The 25004-nt window shown below is 43.3% G+C and overlaps 1 protein-coding gene across 5 annotated transcripts in view; it reads right to left on the bottom strand.

The window, feature by feature from the left end:
• dennd1a (DENN/MADD domain containing 1A) overlaps positions 1–25004 on the bottom strand; it is a 153878-nt gene that overhangs the window by 86137 nt on the left and 42737 nt on the right. For all 5 annotated transcript variants that reach the window (XM_064943393.1, XM_064943390.1, XM_064943392.1 and 2 more), the window contains exons 4-5: positions 5215–5264; positions 1044–1163 (exon numbers count right to left, since the gene is read on the bottom strand). In XM_064943393.1, coding sequence (XP_064799465.1) covers positions 1044–1163; positions 5215–5264 — 170 coding nt within the window. The remainder of the gene's footprint in view (positions 1–1043; positions 1164–5214; positions 5265–25004) is intronic.

Genomic DNA, 25004 nt, shown 5'->3' on the forward strand with positions numbered 1-25004 from the left:
CCAAGACCCAGGATCACTTCCCTCTAGACTCACCACCCCCCACCAAGACCCAGGGTCACTTCCCTCTAGGTTCACCACCCCCCACCAAGACACAGGCCAAATGGCCGTTTACTTAACTAGGCAAGTCAGTTAAGAACAAATTCTTATTTACAATGACGGCCTACACCGGCCAACGCTGGGCCAATTGTGTGCTGCCCTATGGGACTCCCAATCACGTCTGGTTGTGATACAGCCTGGATTCTAACCAGGGTGTCTGTAGTGACACCTCTAGCACTAAGATGCAGTGCCTTACACCACTGCGCCACTCGGGAGCCCATTGGTGGTCAACAGAGGATGACTTGGTAGAATGTAGGGTGATCTTGCATTCAGTATGCGTTTGAGAGAATGTTTGAGATAGAGAGTGAGTGGGTGTGTGTGTATGAACAGAGAACACGGCCTGACTTCTGCCAACAGAGAATGTGAAAAGCCACTGGTGAAGGTACAGTCACGACTCAGATTTAAGAGTCCATAGGACCCTCTGTAATGCTTGTCCTGTCCTGTCCGAACCTGTCCTGTTCTGTCCATTCCTACCTATCCTGTCCTAACCAGTCCTAACCTGTCCTGTCCTAATTTGTCTTGTTCTAACATGTTCTGTCCTGTTCCGTCTTAACATGTCCCATCCTAACATGCCCTGTCCTAATCTGTCCTGTCATAACCTGTTCTGTCCAAACCTGTCCTGTCCTGTAGCTCCACTTTTGCCAAGGCCACTTAGCTGTCTCTCTCCCTTTGCTTTTTCTCTGATATGATGCAGAATATCCAACTATAGAATAGTCACAACTGACTTAAAAACAACATGTATAATGCAGTATGATGCATACCCCCCCAGAACACACAATTATCTGTTCTATTAATTGCTCCTGTAGGTCGCTGGATAAGAGAGTTTGCTAGATGATTCAAATGTAAAAATGCAAGTTCAATGGTGCCGACACTGTACCTTGTGGTGCTCCGATATAGGAAACTCTCTCTCTCAAACACACACAGACACACACACAAAGGGGTCTCACCTGAGGATGCAGTAGCAGCTGTGGGCCCCCGAGGAGAGGCGGCAGAAGCCAAAGCGCTGCTTGCTCTCGATGTCCGTCAGAACAAAGGTGAAGTTCTGGCCCACTTGGCTCACCGACAGACTGCATCGCACAGAGAGGATGGGAAGCAACCAATCAATCAAATTTATCCATAAAGCAGTTTTTACATCAAAAGTACTTTTCAACAGTAATCTGGCCTAGAAAGAAGGGGAGGTAGAGAGAGAGAAGGAATTTGAGCAGGAGGAGAGAAAGAAAGAGGCATTTTCATACATGGCTTCTCGTTTTACACAAAGTCGTGCCCTTTAAAGTGCTTTCTGTATAAAGATGACGTTATTATTGCTAGTGTTATCATCATTATCAGTATTAGCATCGTAGGTAGAGTACCTAGGGGCAACAGTCCATTTAGGAGGGTTGCTGGCTGAAGGCGTCCGCATAGTAGGTTAGGTTTGCTCCTAGCAGAACTCGGCTAGGTGAAGTGAATGTCTGTGCCTTGCATACTCCCTTAAAAATGAGGTTGAATAACTAGAAAGAAGTGGCAATTACTGTTGTTCTTCCTTGAGACGTCGTACGCACCAACAGAGCGCCTTCGGAAAGTATTCAGACCCCTTGACTTTTTTCACATTTTATTACGTTACAGCCTTATTCTAAAATGGATTTAATATTTTTTCCCTCATCAATCTACACACAATACCCCATAATGACAAAGCGAAAATAGGTTTTTAGACATTTTAACTCATTTATAAAAAATGTAAAACAGCAATACCTTATTTAAATAAGTATTCAGACCATTTGCCACACTTAATTGAAGAATCCCTAATGTTGACCGACCAATCACTAACGAAGGGCGTCGATTTCGGCTACCAAAAATATGTGTGCTCTAACAGCCAGAACAAACCTGGCGAACACAAAAACTTTACAAAATGTTGTCGTAATACAGTTGGGTCCAAACTTATTGACACCCTTAATAAATATAAGCAATAATGACTGTATAAAGTAAATTATTAAAATACTAAGATATATTATATGCTCAAAAATTGGGAAATTATATTATTTTATACTAATACAACTGCTCAGAGAAAGAGATTTTGTTTTACAAAAAAAAAAAACATCTCGAAATGTAGAGGTGTCAAAATGATTGACAACCATAAAGACGCTTATAAATGAAGTAGTAAAAAGTTGTATTTGGTCACAAACTTCTAGCACGAAATGACTACATCAAGCTTATGGATGCATTTGCAGTTCGTTTCGGTTGTGTTTCACATTATTTTGTGCCCAATAGAAATTAATGACAAATAATGTATTATGTCATTTTGGAGTCACTTTCATTGTAAACACATATATTAATGTGGATTCTACCACGATTATGGATCATCCTGAATGCATGGTGAATGATGATGAAAGTTAGAGGGTCAAAGATCATACCCCCAAGACATGCTAACCTCCCCTTATTGTTAATGGTGAAGGTTAGCATGTCCTGGGGGTATAATCTTTGACCCTCTGTAACTTTCTCACTCATCATTATTCACGATTCATTCAGGACTATCCAGATCACCTATTGGGCACAAAATAATCTGAAACACAACCAAAACAAACTCCAAACGCATCCAAGTGTCACGCCTTGGTCTTAGTATTGTGTGTTTTAGTTTATTAGTTAGTCAGACCAGGGTGTGACATGGGGTTATTATGTATTGTATTTTCGTTTTGGGGTTTGTAGTGTTTGGGATTCTAGTTGATTAGGGGTGTGTGTGGTGTTAATTAGGTTGGCTGCCTGAGGCGGTTCTCAATCAGAGTCAGGTGCTTCTCGTTGTCGCTGATTGGGAACCGTATTTAGGTAGCCTGTTTTTTGCTTTGCATTTCGTGGGTGATTGTTCCTGTCTCTGTGTTAGTTTCACCAGTCAGGCTGTATTAGGTTTCGTTCTGTTTGTTGTTTCTTTTGTATTTATTAGTTATTCGTGTTAGTTCGTTCGTTTTGTCTTCACTCAATAAACATGAGTAACTTACACGCTGCATTTCGGTCCGACTCTCCTTCAACTAAACAAGAACGCCGTTACACCAAGTTTGTAGTCACAAGCTTGATTTGATGTAGTCATTGTGTGCTAGGAATATGGGACCAAATACTACACTTTTGACTACTTTATTTATTAAGTCTCTTTAGGGGTGTCAAAAATTTGCCCCCTAACTTTTTGAGAAAAAACGCATTACAAAACCTATTTCTCTTAACAATTGTATTAGTATAAAATAATTACATTACCCAAATGTTTTTTTGCATATATATAGCTCAGTATTTAAATTATTTACTTCATACATTCATTATTACACATCTTTATCAAGGGTGTCAATCATTTTGTGAGCCACTGTATATGCGCAAACTGTTTTCCACTGGGAAGCATACGGTAAGCTTGACTGTGTGCTCCACCCTATAGTAGTGAATGGCTGTGTGGCTGTGTGGATGGGTAGGTGGATATGTGGGTGTGTGGATGGGTGGGTGGCTGTGTGGATGGGTAGGTGGATATGTGGATGTGTGGATGGGTGGGTGGCTGTGTGGATATGTGGGTGGGTGTGTGGATGGGTGGGTGGCTGTGTGGGTGGATATGTGGGTGGGTGTGTGGATGTGTGGGTGGATATGTGGGTGGGTGTGTGGATGTGTGGGTGGCTATATGGATGTGTGGGTGGGTGTGTGGATGTATGTGTGGATGTGTGGGTGGCTGTATGGATGTGTGGGTGGCTGTATGGATGTGTGGGTGGGTGTGTGGCATGGCCAGTAGCCGGGGTGACAAGAATGCCCTGAGTCAGCGTGTCACATGGCTAACTATAGAAGCCTAGCGGGCAGCCTCTCTCTCTCTCTCTCGTGTGACAAGAGGTCGGAATAATGGGCTGTGTGTGCGTGTGCGTGTGTGTGTGTGTGTGTGTGTGTGTGTGTGTGTGTGTGTGTGTGTGTGTGTGTGTGTGTGTGTGTGTGTGTGTGTGCGCGTGTGTTTGTGTGGAGATGATAGTGAAGCTACTTCTGACCCATGGATTTCTCAACATGAGCAAGTAGAGCCAGTGTCAAGTGAAAGAGACGGACGCGGGAGGAAATGTCAAACAGCTTCACACACACAAACACACAGTTTTCCTCCCACTCGCTGCCTCCCTGCCTTCTCCTCCACTGTATGTGTCACTCCTGTTGATATTGACTGGGGTGACTGCAGTCACCATGCGTGTGATTCCTCATCTCTCCTGTAGATGGCGATAGCACTCAGGGACTACACAAGCACCAGAGAAGTGTTCTCTCTCTAATGATGCAGGTTGTAGCATATTGTGTGGAAACTGTGTAAGAGGTGAGAACAATCAGTTTCCAAGTCACCAAACCACCTCTCTTGTTGTAGGTGTGATAACTGTCAAGCTAAGGAATAGGGCAAGCTAGTGTGTAGCTGTGGAGTTAAAGCTGCAATATGTCACTTTTTGGGTGACCCAACCAAATTCAACAAGTTATAGATGTCATTGAAAGCAAGTCTAAGAAGTGGTAGATAAGTTCTATGTGCGCTTTTCTATGCTTCCCGGTCTTGAGTTTTGTTTTTGCATCTTTTACTTTGGGTTTTGTACACCAGCTCCAAACTGTTGAAAATACAATATTTTGTGGTTATTCAAAATATATTTCACAGCGGTTCAGATGGTACAATGATTCTCTACACTATACTTGATATTTCGGCACATAAAACAGAAATGAGGCAAACTATTAGAATTTTACCAACCAGGAAATGGTGGAGCGATTTCTGCATAGTGTACCTTTAAGTCTCATACTGTATGTGTTGTCAGTCTGAGATACAAACTAACTATAGTATAATTTAGTATTAGTTTACTGAGACAAATTCTAAAATGTACTTTTGTACTTGGGGGGGGTATTTGATAGGCCATAATAACATAGTTAAAAGTAGCTCCCTCTCAACCAAGTGGGGGACAGGAGAGAGCACGGGCCTAGCCACCAGCTGGGTTTGGTAAATCACACTCTGAAGAGACACATTACTTCCCTAGAGGGGTGGTGTGTGTGTGTGTGTTATGGGGGTCTAGGACCTTAAACTCTCCAAAAAGCTTCCGGAGAACACGGCTGCCGGCTGTGCGGCATTACAAACGATGAGAGGGGAGGGAGTGTGTGTGTGTGTTATAACAAACGTACCTGTCCACACTGAAGGGGAAGCAGAACTTGGGGACTGTCTGAAGAGTTTCCTGTTGGGGGAGAGAGCGAGAGAGAGAACAGAGAGAGAGAGAGAGAGAGAGAGAACATTTATACATCTAAAGGAGCCTATAAATCTAAGTATTAACTGCGCCACACCATATAACAGTGCATGGCCTGGAGAAATCAGAGACAGATGAGGGCAGAGGGCAGAGAAGGAGGTGAAGGAAAATATCTATTAAGGTGTAAAGGGGGACAAAGAAAGGAGGGAGAGAAGGAGAGATAGAGGAAGTAGAGGACAGAGAGAAGGAGAGATAGAGGAAGTAGAGGAGAGAGAGAAGGAGAGATAGAGGAAATAGAGGAGAAAGAGAAGGAGAGATAGAGGAAGTAAAGGAGAGAGAGACATTGACAGGGGGAGCGGGTCAATCAAAGACAATTGTACCAGCGAGGATTTTTTTTTAAATGGAAGAGTGGGAAAAAGAAAAGAACACAATGGCAACAAATGAAGCCGGTAGTGTGGTGGGAGTTTGGTTGAGGAGGTGGGTAGGGTAGGGAGGGGTGTGTGTGTGTGTCTGAGCAGTGTTAACAGGGCCCTGGGGGGGGGGCTGCCCCAACATATGGGCAACAGTGAAAGGGGAGCGAGCGGCAGGATCCAAGGGGACCAGCGGGGAACGGGTAGAAGGGGGTGGGTGGGGGATACTAGGGAGGCCAGGGGAATCACAGATCAGCATGGGGCAAGAGGTGAGGGGGAGAGGGGATAGAAGGCTGGCAGGCAGGGGCTTTGCCTGGCCACCTCTCTCTCTCAGCTGTGTCCCTCCAACACGGGGAGTCGGGGACCCCTGGATTAGGGCCCTGGGACTAAGGGGTAACTAACAAAGACAGACAGAGGGGGAGGGAGAGAGATGTGAGAGGAAGAGAAAGAAGGAATAGCGAGCGTACAGAGCAAAAAAAGGAAAGAGAGAGAGAGAAATAGTGGTGGAGTGAGAGAGAGCTATGTGATAGAGCAAGAAGTGAGGGAAAAAAGAGGGGAAAAGAAAGGTGGAGGGGTACAACAAGAGAGAGAGGTGCAGAGAGACAGAGAGAGAGAGAGAGATGAGGTGGGAAGAAAGCAAGAAACTGGAGAGAAAAAGAGAGAATGAGTAACACAGGGGCCCAGGAGAGCTCAGACTAGCAACTAGGCCGGACAACAACAGAGCAGGCTGGGGCCTGGGTTTTTGGTAGACAGAGGAGAGAGTCATACCCAGCCAGGGTGCTCTCTGACAGTGCTCATTTTGGCAGCTATTTTAGGTTTAGTTTAAGTCTTAGTTTTAACATGTCTTTTAGTCTTAGTTACATTTTAGCAATTTCATCCTTCTTTAGTTTTAGTTATTCAGTCAACTAAAACTCTGGGGAATTGTTGTCTAGATTTAGTCACCGTCCTTTTAGTCACATAATACTGAGTGCATTTTTTCTATTAAATAATGAATATTTAGGCTACCTCTAACTTCCATCATGTGCACATTCATATAGCCTTGACCAACTAGGCCTACTATCGCCTGGTATACCTTAGCTGGCAACATTGCGGCAGATTGTAACCAATGCCAGCCGTAAATAAGCATATAGGCTATAAAGCATTAGTTACAGATTAAACAATTTACAGCTCAGACTTTCTCCCCATTATAACCCTCAAGGGGGGTAAATAACAGAGGTTTGAAAACAGGATAATTTGAGCTTTACAAAAATGCCTGAGTATTACTGTACTCATAATAGTCAACATTTCTCATGGGAAAAAGTGTGGAGCGAGAGCAGCAAACAGATGAATGAATAACAGTTCACACTGGAAAATAGAGTTTCTGATGTGATCAAAAATAAATAGCCTACATGAAAGTAAGAGAGATAGTAAACATTGTTTCTAGTTGAGGTTATTTAGAGGTCCAGTGTCCTGCCTTCACATCAGTACAAAAGATTGACGAGTGACTGAAGTGACCTCCTGGGAGCTGTGTGGGAGAGCTGCCCAGAAAAGCTCAATCAGACCGTGCAACTGAAAGATGTCCATTCTGCCAATGAGAGGATTGCATATTCTGCATGCAAGCTTCTGATTGGACAACATGGATAAAAATGTTCACGTGAAAATAACTGTCCATAGTCTCGTGAAATTCTTACCTCGTCACATTTTCGTCGACTAAAATATAAAGTAATTTGTAAGAGAGTTTTTTTCCCAGGGCATGTCGTCTTGTTATCGTCATAGTTTTAGCATGGAAAAATAGGTTGTTGACGAGTATTATTCGTCATAGTTATTGTTGACGAAATTAGCACTGCTCCCTGGTGGGATACCACAGCCGTGTTGAGGCCCTGGTGGAACCAGATGGAGGAACAAACAAGAGTGCCAGGCAGCAGAGAGCTTCAAGCCTGTAGTCCCCCAAGACCTCCACCCCCGGGTGGACAACCAATTACTGACTCAGCACACTGGTCGCCATGGCAGCAGATGAGGGTGAGTCGGTGGCACCTGGTGGGTGAGGCCTTGGCTCCCATGATGCTTTGGGGCCACCATGGGACGCGGTGGGCAGGTGGTGGTTCAGGTGTGGTGAAAAACAAGTGAAAGGTGAGAGGAGCGAGGTGTGATACAATAAAAAAGACTGGAGTTCACATTGGTACGGCTGGCTACCGGGTTAAGCGAGCAGTGTGTCAAGATGCAGTGCAGCTTGGCAGGGTCTTGTTTCGGAGGACACACAGCTCTCGACCTTCGCCTCTCCCGAGTCCGTAGGGCAGTTGCAGCGATGAGACAAGACTGTAACTACCAATTGGATACCACAAAATTGGGGAGAAAAAAGGGGTAAAAAGTAGAAAAAATAATAATAATTCAGGGGAGGGAGGGAGGGAGGGAGGGAGGGAGGGAGGGAGGGAGGGAGGGAGGGAGGGAGGGAGGGAGGGAGGGAGGGAGGGAGGGAGGGAGGGAGGGAGGGAGGGAGGGAGGGAGGGACAGGCACTGATGTAACTATGTCACCATGACAACAGCACACATATAGCATGAACATTCACACACATGCATTAAAACACACACAAATCTGTTATGAAACTGAGGAAGTTAAATAATAACACACAATTTTTTGTCAGTAAAACTGACCTCCAACTCTTATTCACTAGACCTCTCTACTAGTATTAGCCAAGCCATAAACTGTCATGATCCCTCTCAAAAGATTAGACACAAACCGCAAATAGTCTACAGGCTAGCTGAGGAGACAACTTTGTGACAGTTTATAAGGTTTTGAATCAAGTCTTTTCCCTTGGCTTGGATTCCCTGCTCTGAAAGCAGGTTGACGTTTATTGTCATGAGTCTTGTCCTGGAGGCAGAACTAAGAGTTTTCCTCTTAGATAGGCCAGCTGCAAAGTCAAAATTGGCTAAATGGTAAAAATTGGTCTTAATTTAAGGTTAGGGTTAGGCATTAGGGTTAGCAGTGTGGTTAAATGTTAGAGTTAAGGTTAGATTTAAAAATCAGATTTCATGACATTGTGACTGTGCCAGCTCGTGACCACTGCAGAGCTGCCTCCAAAACAAGATTTGTGACAAGAAACGCTGACCTGAGGTCTGAAAGGGCAAAGCTAGTCTGATGGTTACTGACTCACTCCGATGACTAACGTGGGCTTATGAAGCTGGCCGGTTCCATTTAGCAACAAACAGTTCCAGTCAGGGCCTGAGTCACCCAAGACTGAACACACACACACATGAGGAAATATGAGACTAAACCCACACACCCCTCAGGAAACACGAGACTGAACCCACACACCCCTCAGGATATACAAATCATAGGGTTGCCAGATTCTGCAAATTCTCAAAGATTTCATGTAAAATTCCACATACCATCATTACAAAAATCTCTCAAAATGCTACATTCTGGGAGATTATGGTTCAGGTCAAACCTAGAAGGTTGGCGTTGGCAATCCTACAGCCTAGGCTGTAAACAATCACAGAATGATGAACCATTCACTCAGGGCCTTTCAGGATAGCAAGGCAAGATAGGCTATTAGCCTAAGTGGTGGTAGGCTAAATATTAAGATCATTCTTTCAAATCTGGAATTGAATTATAATTACATTTCTTTAACATTGTGCACAAATTCTGTGACCTCAAGACTATCTAACGACAAATTCATCATGTTGTATTCTCATCTTCATTTCAATTGATTTTGGCTCTTCTGAATCCCTTCCATTTCCACAAGCCTGGCTTATACAAGACTCCCAACAGAAACATAATACAGGAAACTGAAAACTCCAGGGGCTTTACCCTGTCAATACCATTCCCAACACCAGGGGCTTTACCCTGTCAATACCATTCCCAACTCCAGGGGCTTTACCCTGTCAATACCATTCCCAACTCCAAGGGCTTTACCCTGTCAATACCATTCCTAACTCCAGGGGCTTTACCCTGTCAATACCATTCCCAACACCAGGGGCTTTACCCTGTCAATACCATTCCCAACACCAGGGGCTTTACCCTGTCAATACCATTCCCAACACCAGGGGCTTTACCCTGTCAATACCATTCCCAACACCAGGGGCTTTACCCTGTCAATACCATTCCCAACACCAGGGGTTTTACCCTGTCAATACCATTCCCAACACCAGGGGCTTTGCCCTGTCAATACCATTCCCAACACCAGGGGCTTTACCCTGTCAATACCATTCCCAACACCAGGGGCTTTACCCTGTCAATACCATTCCCAACACCAGGGGCTTTACCCTGTCAATACCATTCCCAACACCAGGGGCTTTACCCTGTCAATACCATTCCCAACACCAGGGGCTTTGCCCTGTCAATACCATTCCCAACACCAGGGGCTTTACCCTGTCAATACCATTCCCAACACCCGGGGTTTTACCGTCAATACCATTCCCAACACCAGGGGCTTTACCCTGTCAATACCATTCCCAACTCCAGGGGCTTTACCCTGTCAATACCATTCCCAACACCAGGGGCTTTACCCTGTCAATACCATTCCCAACACCAGGGGTTTTACCCTGTCAATACCATTCCCAACACCAGGGGCTTTACCCTGTCAAAAGCCTGGGGCTTTGCCCTGTCAATACCATTTCTAATGAATCATTGTAATAATGATTCAACAGCTGAGAGCTATGGGGGGAAGAAGGAGGGGTGTGCACCTGCACCATCTCCACCCCTCTACTTTAGATCCGCCTGTCATTCCACTCCTCCTATCTACTGGGATGGGGAGGCGCCGATCACTCGTTCTCACCAGAGAATGGGGTTTAGTTATTTCATTTCCCATAAAACTAATTGCATTTAAAGAAATATGTCAAAATGGATTTGATCTTACTATAAGTCTTCTAAGGATTGGTCTTAGTGCAGCTCCCCTGTACATGACAAACACCTGCCTATGGCAGGAAATGTTGTTGTTTTTGTTGTTGACATTTGAAACGGATAAAGAATGTTTATTTGTGATGCGACTGGGAGGGGAGTCAGAATGGAAGGATGAGTTGGCACTGTGAGGCCAAGCACTCCACTTACTTTTTGAATGTGTGTTACATGCATACAAAACTGAGAGAGACACACACACACACACACATTCAATAAAAACTAGAAACAAATGCAAATACAGTATGTATATTAAATAAAGTAGTGCATTACATAGCCTCCTAATAAATCAACAATGACTTAAAACACTTGCAAACAGCACACTAGAAAAGACAGATGAAAGGCTGTAACATCTAAGCCCTCACAAAACAACAAACTAAAGATGAAAAAATACAGGAGAGAAACTTATAAAACATCCTTCATTTTAAGTGGTATCATACACAATTCTAATAGTCACTAGACTATGTAGTAGTAGTATTAATAGCATAAGTAGCCAAGCACTTGCATAGGAAAGCATCTATTAGAATTTGTCACTCAGAATGATGCAGAGAAGCTATTTCACAGAAATGATGGGGTTGTTCGTTTTAACAAGCACCTACGTCGTCATGTGTCCGGAGAGCCATAATCATCCATCATTACTTAGGCACATGGACAGCTTAGCCATTCAGCCCCAGGAATAGGAAACAGATTTCGAAGGGGAGGAGATGGATGGAGGGATGTAGTGTGTGTGTGCCCTGTCCCCGAGTGCAAGTTGTCGTGCGATTTGCCCCCCCCCCCCCCACTAAACCCCTGTGGACTACACCTTAGTTTTAATTGCTGTAACTTCCCCCACCCCCCAGCCCTCTCCTTCCCAACCTCATAACAGCTACACTGGTGGTGTGTGTGTGCGTGCGTGCGTGTGTGTTCGTGTGTGTGTGTGTGTGGTTGATTGCCAGAGCTGAGCTCTGTGCTACCCTGACACTTCCTGCCTCCCTGGCTGGGACTCGCCACACCTGAGGCCTCCCCTTCCCAGAGACTCCAACCTGGCAACCCAACCCCCCTCCATCTCTGAACTCCGACCTGGCAACCCAACCCCCTTCTATCTCTGAGCTCCAACCATCCAACCCTCCTTTTCACTCAGTACATCAAACCGATCTGACATACTGCCTCGCAGCACTTATTCTCCAGACCCTGCCTGCTAACATCAATAGGGACAGACGGGTTGTGGGGAGTGGAGCGATGGTAGCTCACAGGGGCTTGGTGGACTTACCTCCAGCCTCGATGGGCTCAGTTTGGCCACAGATAATTGGGCCCAGGAACGGTTCCCTGACAAGACGGTCACATTCTCAAACAGGCATGTAGGGGCACACACACACCCACGATGTTCACACACACATGCACACACTCACACAAACACACATTTCCACTTCCTCCAAACTAAATGAGATGGAGGGGGGCCGGATGGATGAAGGGAAGATAGACACGCCAATCAACAGGACAATCTCCTGTGTCTCCGAGTCTCTATTCCCTTCAGCACTTCACAGGGTCTCCTTCCACCACACACCTCCCAATCACTCACAGCACTCACAAGGTCTCCTTCCACGGCACACCTCCCAATCACTCACAGCACTCACAAGGTCTCCTTCCACGGCACACCTCCCAATCACTCACTGCACTCACAGGGTCTTTATGCACGTATTCAAGTTCCTACAATAATAAAACCTCAGTAGCAACAAAATGTGGCCACCACATAAAAAAAAGAAAATGCTGCAGTATGAAATGTTGATCTTATTGTTTTAAAAAAAGCGATAATAGCAAATGTTCACACACAGTTTATGAAGTACACCAATCTAGTATCGGGTTGGACCCCCACTTTGCTTCCAGAACAGACTGAATTATTTGGGGAGATGTAAATGTTGCTCAATTGGTATTGTGTGTATTGTTGTGTATTGCTAGATATTACTGCACTGTTGGAGCTAGGAGCACAATAATTTAGCTACACCCGCAATAACATCTGCTAAATATGTGTATGTGACCAATACAATTTTATTTGATTTTGATCAAGGGACCTAACGTATGCCATAAAAACATTCCCTACACCATTGCCCCACTGCCACCAGCCTGCACCACTGCCACCAGCCTGTACCATTGACACAAGGCAGGATGGGGCCATGGACTCATGCTGCTTATGCCTCATCCTGACTCTACCATCAGCAGGACGCAACTATCGTGTGTGAAAAGCCCAGGAGGCCGGACATTTCTGAGATACTGGAACCGGGACACACACTGGCACCGACGATCGTACCACGCTCAAAGTCGCTTAGGTAACTGAATGCCTCAATGCCTGTCTGCCTGTTTTATATAGCAAGCCACGGCCAAGTGACTCACTGTTTGTAGGAGCGAACCAATTTCGTGAATGGGGTGGTGTACCTAATAAACTGGCCACTGAGTGTATATAATAGCAAATAACGATAAAAAACATGCCACTGTAATAAAAGTAAACAAATAATCACAAAAGGTGGATTTATGACCACTCCAGTAATTATAGAGTGTGTGTGTGTGTGTGTGTGTGTGTGTGTGTGTGTGTGCATTTCAATGAGATAGAGAGCATTTCTATGAGACATCCGCAGTCGACTCATGAAATGCTTTAATAAAAGGCAGCCATATTGCTACTTCATTAGGGGGAGGACGGTGCTGTGCAAACAGAGCAGAGGCCCCTCATTAGATGTAATACCACAGGCAGCACTCTCATTTGTCTCAATGAGACCCCTTTTATACAGTTATGGATTTTAAATTACTAACAGCGCAGCCACTCTGCAAAAAGGCACGTTGTCAGCACTTCACCCCACAGTGTGGACAGATGACATGAAAAATTCTGAAAAAAATGATGAAAAGGGAAGACAGAAATCAAACAATGACAACAAACAAAACAACAAGTCATTAGCTGGGACACAGTGTTCGCGGATGGATGAAGCGCAACCTCGTCGTTATTTTTATGGCGTTCTCCAAATGTCTCCAAAAGTCAGTGCCTTTAGAAGATAGAGATAGAAAAATAGCAGTGTACTCTGGAGAATTGCACGTCACAAGGAGAACGTCGACTTGAGTAAAATTTCTATTGCAATTGTTCAGGTTTTATTGCAATGGGCCCTGAAGTGAACTAGGTTCTGGGGCCATGAAGCTGAAGTCCTGACTCCTTCAATTATCCCATCACTTTCACAGTCGCCTTCAAAGTAGATTGAATTATATTAACTAGAAGATACCCAACTAGATATAACTAGATTAAAATATTATCTAATATAGAGGGTTGCCAGGTGACCTACAATGCCTCCTGGCGGCCATGTTTGAAGATCAATAAATCAATTATTCCGACAACAACAGCTACTCCAAGCTGCATGGTAACAATGCCTAGAACTACTTGATTAATTACCATGGTCAATTTCTGTGCCGTATTTGGATGTTCTAACAAGGCAGGAAAGACAACTGACAAAAAAAGACACCTTTTTCACCGTCAAGACCTGAACCCTGAGTAGTCAGTACAGTCTGCTCCGATCGTTTCATCAACGAAACGTCTAAATTCAAGTTTAGTTCAGCTGTTATGCCACCCAGATGTTAACAACAAGATTAAGTTGGCCAACATTAGAGCTAGATAGCTTGTAGTCTAGCTATCTAACATGCGTCTCTCTCGTAGGTGGTGAGTGATTTTGAAGCTTTAGGGAAGCTACACTATACAGTGCCTTCAGACAGTATTCAGACTTTTCCCACATTTTCTTAGGTTACAGCTTTATTATAAAATGTATTAAATTCTTTTATTTTCTCATCAATCTCCAGAGATGTTCGATCGGGTTCAAGTCCAGGCTCTGGCTGGGCCAATCAAGGACATTGAGAGACTTGTCCCAAAGCAACTCTTGTGTTGTCTTGGCTATGTGCTTAGGGTTGTTCTCCTGTTGGAAGGTGAACCTTCGCCCTAGTCTGAGCTAGTCTCCCAGTCCCTGCAGCTGAAAAACATCCCCACAGCATGATGCTGTTTCTCATGGTCTGAGAGTCCTTTAGGTGCCTTTTGGCAAACTCCAAGTGGGCTGTCATGTGCCTTTTACTGGCTTCCATCTGGCCACGATACCATAAAGGCCTAATTGGTAGACTGCTGCAGAGATGGTTGTCCTTCTGGAAGGTTCTCCCATTTCCACAGAATAACTCTAGAGCTCTGTCAGAGTGACCATCGGGTTCTTGGACCAAGGCCCTTCTCCCCTGATTGCTCAGTTTGGCTGGGCGGACAGCTCGAGGAAGTCTTGTTGGTTCCAATCTTAATTAATTTAAGAATGTTGGAAGCCACTGTGTTCTTGGGGACCTTCAATGCTGAAATGTTTTGGTACCCTTCCCCAGTTCTGTGCCTTGACACAATCCTGTCTCGGAGCTCTACGGACAATTCCGTTGACCTCATGACTTGGTTTTTGCTTTGACAAGCACTGTCAACTGTGGGACCTTATATAGACAGGTGTGTGCCTTTCCAAATCATGTACAATCAATTGACTTTGCCACAGGTGGACTCCAATCAGGTTGTAGAAACATCTCAAGGATAATCAGGAAGCACCTGAGCTCAATTTCGAGTCTCATAGCAAAGGGTCTGAATAATTACGTAAATAAGGAAAATGTTTTTTTTTGTTTTTAATACATTTGCAAAAATGTTTGTCATTATGAGGTATTGTGTATAGATAGCTGAGGAATTATTTGAATCATTTTAGAATACAGATGTAATGTGGAAAAAGGCTGAATACTTCCCGAAGGCACTGTCTATACAAAAGTATGTGGACACCCCTTCAAATTAGTGTATTTCGGCTATTTCAACCACACCCGTTGCTGACAGGTGTATAAAATAGAGCACACAGCCATGCAATCTCCTAAGACAAACATTGTCAGTAGAGTTGCCTTACTGAAGAGCTCAGTGGCATTTAACGTGGCACAGTCATACAATGCCACCTTTCCAAAAAGTCAGTTCGTCAAAATTCTGCCCTGCTAGAGCTGCCCCTGTCAACTGTAAGGGCTGTTATTGTGATGTGGAAACATCTAGGAGCAACAGTGGCTCAGCCGCAAAGTGGTAGGCTCCTCAAGCTCACAGAACGGGACAAACGGTGCTGAAGCGCGTAAAAAATAATTTGTTATTGGTTGTAACACTCACTACCGAGTTCCTCTGGAAGCAACGTCAGCACAAGAACTGTTCGTCAGGAGCTTCATGAAATGGGTATCCATAGCCAAGCAGATGCACACAAGCCTAAGATCACCATGCGAAAGGCGATGTGTCAGCTGGAGTGGTGTAGAGCTCATCGCCATTGGACTCTGGAGCAGTGGAAACACATTCTCTAGAGTGATGAATCACGCTTCACCATCTGGCAGTCTGACGGACGAATCTGGATTTGGCGGATGCCAAAAGAACACTGGCTGCACGAATCCATAATACCAACTGCAAAGTAATGGTCTGGTGCTGTTTTTCATAGTTCGGGCTAGGACTCTTAGATCTAGTGAAGGGAAATCTTAACGCTACAGCATACAATGACATTCTAGATGATTCTGTGTTTCCAACATTGTGGCAAAAGTTTGGGGAAGGCCCTTTCCTGTTTCAGCATGACAATGGCCATGTGCACAAAGTAAGGTCCATACAGAAATTGATTGTTGAGATCGGTGTGGAATAACTTGACTGGCCTGTACAGAGCCCAGACGTTAACCACATCGAACACTTTTGGAAAGAATTCAAACGCAGACTGCGAGCCAGGCCTAAATCGCCCGACATCAGTGCCCGACCTCACTAATGCTCGTGGCTGAATGGAAGAAAGTCCCCGCAGCAATGTTCCAACATCTAATGGAAAGCCTTCCCAGAAGAGTGGAGGCTGTTATAGCAGCAAAGGGGGAACTAATTCCATAATAATGCCCATGATTTTAGAATGAGACATTCGACAAGCAGGTGTCCACATACTTTTGGTCATGTAGTGTATTTTTTTCACCATAAAAATGCACCTTTACAATAAACATGCATGCTTTTACCGCATTTGCAGACTAATGTAAGGCTACTAAACTCAGCAAAAAAATAAACTTTTTCAGGACCGTGTCTTTCAAAGATAAAAGATCATTCGTAAAAATCGAAATAACTTCACAGATCTTCATTGTAAAGGGTTTAAACACTGTTTCCCATGCTTGTTCAATGAACCATAAACAATTAATGAACATGCACCTGTGGAACGGTCGTTAAAACACTAACAGCTTACAGACAGTAGGCAATTAAGATCACAGTTATGATAACTTAGAACACTAAAGAGGCCTTTCTGCTGACTCTGAAAAACACCAAAAGAAAGATGCCCAGGGTCCCTGCTCATCTGCATGAACGTGTCTTAGGCATGCTGCAAGGAGGCATGAGGAATGCAGATGTGCCAGGGCAATATATTGCAATGTCCGTACTGTGAGACGCCTAAGACAGCACTACAGGGAGACAGGACGGACAGCTGATTGTCCTCACAGTGGCAGACCACGTGTAACAACAAATGCACAGGATAGGTAAATCTGAACATCACATCTGCGGGACAGGTACAGGATGGCAAAAACAACTGCCCAAGTTACAACCGAAAGCACAATCCTTCCATCAGTGCTCAGACTGTCCACAATAGGCTGAGAGCGGCTGGACTGAGGGCTTGTAGGCCTGTTGTAAGGCAGGTCCTCACCAGACATCACTGGCAACAACGTCGCCTATGGGCACAAACCCACAGTCGCTGGGCCAGACAGGACTGGCGTTTATCATCAAAGGAATGAGCGTTACACCAAGGCCTGTACTCTGGAACAGGATCGATTTGGAGGTGGAGGGTCCGTCATGTTCTGGGGCGGTGTGTCACAGCATCATTGGACTGAGCTTGTTCTCATTGCAGGCAATCTCGACGCTGTGCGTTACAGGGAAGACATCCTCCTCCCTCATGTGATATCCTTCCTGTAGTCTCATCCTGACATGACCCTCCAGCATGACAATGCCACCAGCCATACTGCTCGTTCTGTGCATGATTTCCTGCAAGTCAGGAATGTCAGTGTTCTGCCATGGCCAACGAAGAGCCCGGATCTTAATCCCATTGAGCACGTCTGGGACCTGTTGGATCGGACGGTGAGGGCTAGGGCCATTCCCCACAGAAATGTCTGGGAACTTGTAGGTGCCTTGGGGGAAGAGTGGGGTAACATCTCACAGCAAGAACTGGCAAATCTGGTGCAGTCCATGAGGAGGAGACGCACTGCAGTACCAAATGCAGCTGGTGGCCACACCAAATACTGACTGTTATTTTTGTTCAGGGACACATTATTCCATTTCTGTTAGTGACATGTCTGTGAAACTTGTTCAGTATATGTCTCAGTTGTTCAATCTTATTTTGTTTTCACAAATATTTACACATGTTAAGTGTGCTGAAAATAAACGCAGTTGACAGTGAGAGGATGTTTCTTTTTTTGCTGAGTTTATTCCTAATGTGTTGAGTAGATTGGATAGTGATAATTTAGGCTATAAATATAACTCAGTCTAATCACTGTGTATGGCTGACTGCATAGTAAATATGGACATAGCATAGTAGATATGCTGTATCAGAGACGTTTCTTCTCTTTTCTTTGCGTGGGAAAAATGTGGCCTTTTTTAAACAGATCAATAAAAACGGCCTTGTCTTGAATGCAACCATGTAATATAGGCCTACAAAAAGGGGAGACACAAATTGCACAATATGATGTGCATATAGAATATAGATATTGAAAGAGGATATTATTTCCCCAAAACACCTTCCAGTGGCACTGACCCAATGATAATTTGTTGAGAAAATGTATGGGCATTACAGCATAGGACAAAGGCCTAAATGGAATAGGGGCAATTACATGCATGATTTTCTTTTACTTGAAAATATATGCCAAACAAAGACCATTGATATAAAAGTTTAGCAAGAAAATCCATGCACAAGGACTACTTTAAACAATTTCCACTGATAATTCTACAAAACATATTTACTGGAAAACTGTGCAGATACAAAGTTTGGTAACAGAATTTCAGTAAAATACCCCTCAGTTCTATTCTACTGTAGGTTCACCAGCTGACCTCTATCAAGACACCGATGTCAACTGTATTCACACTGTGAAGATGAGCTACGCTGCAGCATCAGCAGTTTCTATTTTACTACTTTGTCCTTTTCCAGACATAAAAGGGGGCATTCCTCAGTTAGACAAAATGGTTGTCCCTTGGTCAATCTGAATGATTCTGTTGTGCCATTTGAGTAGAGAGCCCAGTTAACTTGTCGTCATGACGAAAGTGTCCCCTTAAATTGAATCGTGTAGCAATAAACTTCGTGTAGCAAAAAACTTCTGATTAAAACCTCTTTTTTTTAGCCTAAAATGACATACCCAAATCTAACTGCCGGTAGCTCAGGACCTGAAGCAAGGACATGCATATAATTGATACCATTTGAAAGGAAACACTTTGAAGTTTGTGGAAATTTGAAATTAATGTAGGAGAATACAACACATTAGATCTGATAAAGATAATACAAACTAAAAAACATGTGTTTTTTTTTCAATCTTTGAAATGCAAGAGAAAGGCCATACATTCAGATAGGAGTCTAGGTGTATTTTAGATTTTGGCCACTTGATGGCAGCAGTGTGTGCACGTGTGCAACGTTTCAGACTGATCCAGTGAAGAATTATATTACTGTACAATATGTTGTATCAAGTCTGCCAGGAGTCTATCCAAATGTGCCGAATTGGTCAATTGATACATTTTCAAGTACATAACTATAGAGAACATACAAAAATGCAATGGTAATAAAAAAATGAAAGTTTACACACTTCCAGGAATGTCATACCTTTTTTTAATGGCTTTTTTTAACTAGGCATGTCAATTAGGAACAAATTCTTACTTACAATGACGGCCTAGGAACAGTGGGTTAAAGGCCTTGTTCAGGGGCAGAATAACAGATGCTTACCTTGTCAGCTCAGGGATTTGAATCTAGCAACCTTTTGGTAACTGGTCCAACGCTCTAACCACTAAGCTACCTGCCACCCCATACATGATGGATCATTAGCTAAAACACTAACTTTCACACATCTAGACGGCCGGGCTGGGTGGGTATGGGGCTAGAGATAGCAGAGAGGTCAAACTGTAGACCCCAGTTCCTACATTTGAACATATATATTTATTGTATTAAACACAACTATGCTACATTTTATATCTTGAACCCTCAGGATGACAAATCAGAGCAAGATTACTAAATGTAAGTACATTATTTACCTTCAGAGGTGAATGTATCAAACCAGTTGCCGTGATAACATTTTTGTTGTTGTTGTGCACTCTCCTCAAACAATAGCATGGTATTTATTCACTAAAATAGCTACAGTTAATTGGACACTGCAGTTAGATCAACCATCATTTAAGCTTTCTGCCCATATAAGACATGTCTATGTCCTGGAAAGTTGGCTGCTGAAAACAATGTCATACTAGTCACATTAGCAACAACCATCCCGGTTCAGGGACACCCATCCCATAGAGGTTTTAACAGAAACAAAGTTTCACAGTAATATATTTATCTACAAATATATGAATATATAAAATGAAATTTGGAACAGCATGTAAAATACTAAACATATTATACTTGAATAATAGGCTGTTGTTATATGGGTAAAATTACAAGTATTTTGTGTTCATCTCTGCTTTCCCTTGTCCCATTAAATAAAATGTATTTCTTATAATCTAACTATTTTTATTTTATTTTAGAATTTAAACACATTTAGCATAGACAATGTAATTGTTATGGTAGTCTTAGGAAAACCATCTTCCTTATCACAGTGGCACCTCCAAGTGCCACTCAGACCTTTTGGGAGAAGAGTATCTGGCATTGAACTTGGCAGTAGTGGTTGTATGTTTTAATCTAAGGATCCCATCATTTCCTGCTTCCAGGCATTATAAGGGTTGGATTTGCACTAAACAATTTGATGTCAGCACAAGGCATGTACAACATCTGGTATAATGATTAGCCTCATACACACTGACTGACCAGATTAATCCAGGTGAAAGCTATGATACCTTATTGATGTCACTTGGTAAATCAGCTTCAATCAGTGTAGATGAAGGGGAGGAGACAGGTTAAAGAAAAAAATTAAACCTTGAGACAAATAAGACATGGATTGTGTGTGCCATTCAGCTAGAATCAGGTGTTAGTGCTGGGCTGGAACAGAAGCCTGCATACCCAGCAGGGTTGGCCTGCTCCAGTTGGAATAGGTTTATACATTATGTATGACTTCTAAACTGTATTTTGTTTACAACATTTTTCTTTGTTTACAACCCACGATATACAAGGGATGACCCCTTATTCTATTGGGACATGAACTGGGACCTCTTCATCCGCAGTCAGGGTATTTCACAGCTCTCTGTATCTGAGGACAGAAAACATCACAATGAAACAGGCTGCATTCTACTCAAATTGGACAGCACTGAATATCATTTTGCTATATCTCTCTGTCCTCATAGTTTTCCTCGCTAGGGACTGGAGAATCTTTTCATAATGGCCTCCCACAAAGGTACATGTCTTATCCAGAGTAGCCAACTCTCTCCCCTTCTCTGACAGCTGGAGCTGCTAATCCTTTCACTCGGACTCCTGAGTAGTGCAGCGGTCTAAGGCATTGCATCTCAGCGCTTGAGAAGTCACTACAGACACCCTGGTTCGAATGCAACTGGCCGTGATTGGGAGTCCCATAGGGCGACGCACAATTGGCCCAGCGTCATCCATGTTTGGCCGGTGTAGGCCATCATTGTAAATAAGAATTTGTTCTTAACTGACTGTAGCTGGAGATATCTATTTCACTTAGCTATACAGTATGTAAAGTTAGCTAACAATATGTTAGGAGCTCATTTGAGTTAGCCTACACATTAATGCTAAGTTACTGTAGCAAGCTAGCTAGCTAATTATACATATATTTTGAAAATTATATAAAAACTATTTACTTACTTGAATAGGTTATACTACTGCCTTTCTAAGAACGTATTTTTAAGGTCCTTAGAAATACAAAGCAAAACAAAGCCATCAATGTGGACAATTGGAGGACACACAGGGCAACAAAGGTCCAAAAGACTGACTCTGGTCTTCCAACATGGCTCCTGGTGTGGTTGCTAGGTGATGTGACGCAACTGCAACCTCTCTATATGTACACATTTAGCCAATCCAGAGGGGTTAAACAACGAGCAATTATTTTCTCTCTTTTATTTTGTTTTGAATCCGTTCATCCTGACAGAGGCGAGAGAAAGGAGAAAGGGGGATGAATGACTGGGGGTGATGAAGAGAAGGGAAGCTGAGGGGTGGCAATGGGCCTTGGGCATATTCAACAGGATATTGGGCCATGTGTGGCTACCTCTAAATGCCTGATACTCACGTGGAGATTAGGGACACAAGCGGAAGGGAACCCAGCAGGGTGAATGGGAAGGGTGGCAGACTATAACTGAACACGTCCATAGTTAGCTCACCTTAGCAAGCTACACAACAAGCCAACATATGACTAGGTCATCATCTATTTCAGAGAAACATTAACCCCTACTACAATGTTCAAGGGATGGTTTCCTGAATCTCCCGAATGCCTCCGAATGCCTAGCCTAGACTTCATCTGGATCCAAGAAACCGGCTCCTTAGTGTCCACTTAATCTATAGTTAAAGACAAATAATTCAATATCAATAATTCAATCTGCACTGTCGACCCATGGTTGAGGCCAAGGCCATATTTAATTCATGGTAAAGTTCCACATACGCTATTTCAACTTCCCCTTGACTTCTGTGAAAATCAATGGCCTTTTAGATCGGTCAATTACCAAGAGTCTATCAGAGTTAAATCCACTGGGTCAACAAACCAAACCACTTGAGACTTGATGAACTCTTATAAAATGGCATTTTCTTGCCTTCAAGAAGCTATGTCAGCGCCTCTATTTTAAAGATGCCGGTATAGCAGTGTGACTGGCCTCAAGTTTGCAAGTCTCGTAAGACTCCATTTTAAGGCCCTAATTTATATTTCAGTCTCACAGAAGGCTAGGCAAATGTATCTGAAAACAACCACTTGCACCACCTTCCTCCAGAGGCAGGGTGAAGGTTGATAAATCGTTGTCAGTCTCCCCCAGTAAAGCCACTTTCACAGGCCAGGATCAGAAGTAGTGGTGGAGGGTTAATGGGCTGGAAGCATTCCGTTTCTGTCACGATCGTCTGAATGATTGGACCAGGCGCAGGGTGCGTAGAGTTTCACATGTTTATGTCAAAGAAACTCACCAAAACAAGTACAGAAAACAAACGAACCGTGAAGTAATTGCAGTGTTAATAGGCACTACACAAAAACAAGATCCCAAATAGCACAATGGGGAAATGGCTGCCTAAATATGATCCCCAATCAGAGACAACGATAAACAGCTGCCTCTGATTGGGAACCATACCAGGCCAACATAGATGTAATATAATCACCTAGATAACCAACCCTAGTCACACCCCGACCTAACCAACATAGAGAATAAAAAGCTCTCTATGGTCTAGAGGTCGACCGACTATGATTTTTCAACGCCGATACTGATTAAATCGGCCGATTTTTTAACAATGTATTTGTAATAATGACAATTACAACAATACTGAATGAACACTTATTTTAACTTAATATAATACATCAATAAAAATCTATTTAGCCTCAAATAAATAATGAAACATGTTCAATTTGGTTTAAATAATGCAAAAACAAAGTGTTGGAGAAGTAAAAGTGCAATATGTGCCATGTAAAAAAGCTAATGTTTAAGTTCCTTGCCCAGAACATGAGAACATATATTCCTTTTAACATGAGACTTCAATATTCCAAGGTAAGAGGTTTTAGGTTGTAGTTAATATTGTATTTATAGGACTATTTCACTCTATACCATTTTTATTTCATATACCTTTGACTATTGGATGTTCTTATAGGCACTATAGTATTGCCAGTGTAACAGTATAGCTTCCATCACTCTCCTCGCCCCTACCTGGGCTCGAACCAGGAACACATCGACAACAGCCACACTCGAAGCAGCGGTATACCCATCGCTCCACAGAAGTCGCGGCCCTTGCAGAGCAAGGGGAACAACTACTCCAAGTCTCAGAGCGAGTGACGTTTGAAACGCTATTAGCGCGCACCCCGCTAACTAGCTAGCCATTTCACATTGGTTACACCAGCCATTAGGCTGATAGGCTTGAAGTCATAAACAGCGCTGTGCTTGCGAGGAGCTGCTGGCAAAATGCACGAAAGTGCTGTTTGAATGAATGCTTACGAGTCCGCTGCTGCCTACCATCGCTCAGTCAGACTGCTCTATCAAATGATAGACTTAATTATAACATAACACACAGAAATACCAGCCTTTGGTCATTCATATGGTCGAATCCGGAAAATATCATTTCGAAAACAAAACGTTTATTATTTCAGTGAAATACGGAACCGTTCGGTATTTTAAATATTCTTGTTACGTTGTACAACCTTCAATGTTATGTCATAATTACGTAAAATTCTGGCAGTTCGCAATGAGCCAGGCTGCCCAAACTGTTGCATATACCCTGACTCTGAATGTGCAATGAACGCTAGAGAAGTGACACAATTTCACCTGGTTAATATTGCCTGCTAATCTGGATTTCTTTTAACTAAATATGCAGATTTAAAAACATATACTTCAGTGTATTTTAAGAAAGGCATTGGTGTTTATGGTTAGGTACAGTCGTCCAACGATTGTGCTTTTTTAGCAAATGCGCTTTTCTTAAATCATCCCCCAGCGTTGCATCGATTATATGCAACGCAGGACACGCTAGATAAACTAGTAATATCATCAACCATGTGTAGTTATAACTAGTGATTATGATTGATTGATTGTTTTTTATAAGAGAAGTTTAATGCTAGCTAGCATCTTACCTTGGCTTCTACTGCATTCGCGTAACAGCACTCCTTGTGGAGTGCAACAAGAGGCAGGTGGTTATAGCGTTGAACTAGTTAACTGTAAGGTTGCAAGATTGGATCCCCCGAGCTGACAAGGTGAAAATCTGTTGTTCTGCCCCTGAACAAGGCAGTTAACCCACGGTTCCTAGGCCGTAATTGAAACTAAGAATGTGTTCTTAACTGACTTGCCTAGTTAAATAAAGGTATAAAAATAACCCCCTTTTTTTTGGGGGGGGGACAAAATCGGCGCCCAAAAATACAGATTTCCGATTGTTATGAAAACTTGAAATCAGCCCTAATTAAATTGGCCATTCCGATTAATCGGTCGACCTCTACTATGGTCAGGGCGTGACAGTTTCATTGCTTGTTTGCTGTTGGAAGTCAAATGAGAAAGAACAGTTACTGGGTGTCGCTCTCCCTGTCACTCTCCCTGTCTCTTTCCCTGTCTCTCTCTTTATGCATGCAGTGTCATCTTTCCACTGATGAGAGTTTCGCATTTTGTCCACC

The sequence above is a fragment of the Oncorhynchus masou genome, chromosome 28 (assembly GCF_036934945.1).
Source record: "Oncorhynchus masou masou isolate Uvic2021 chromosome 28, UVic_Omas_1.1, whole genome shotgun sequence".
In the NCBI taxonomy this organism is placed as follows: Eukaryota; Metazoa; Chordata; class Actinopteri; order Salmoniformes; family Salmonidae; genus Oncorhynchus; species Oncorhynchus masou.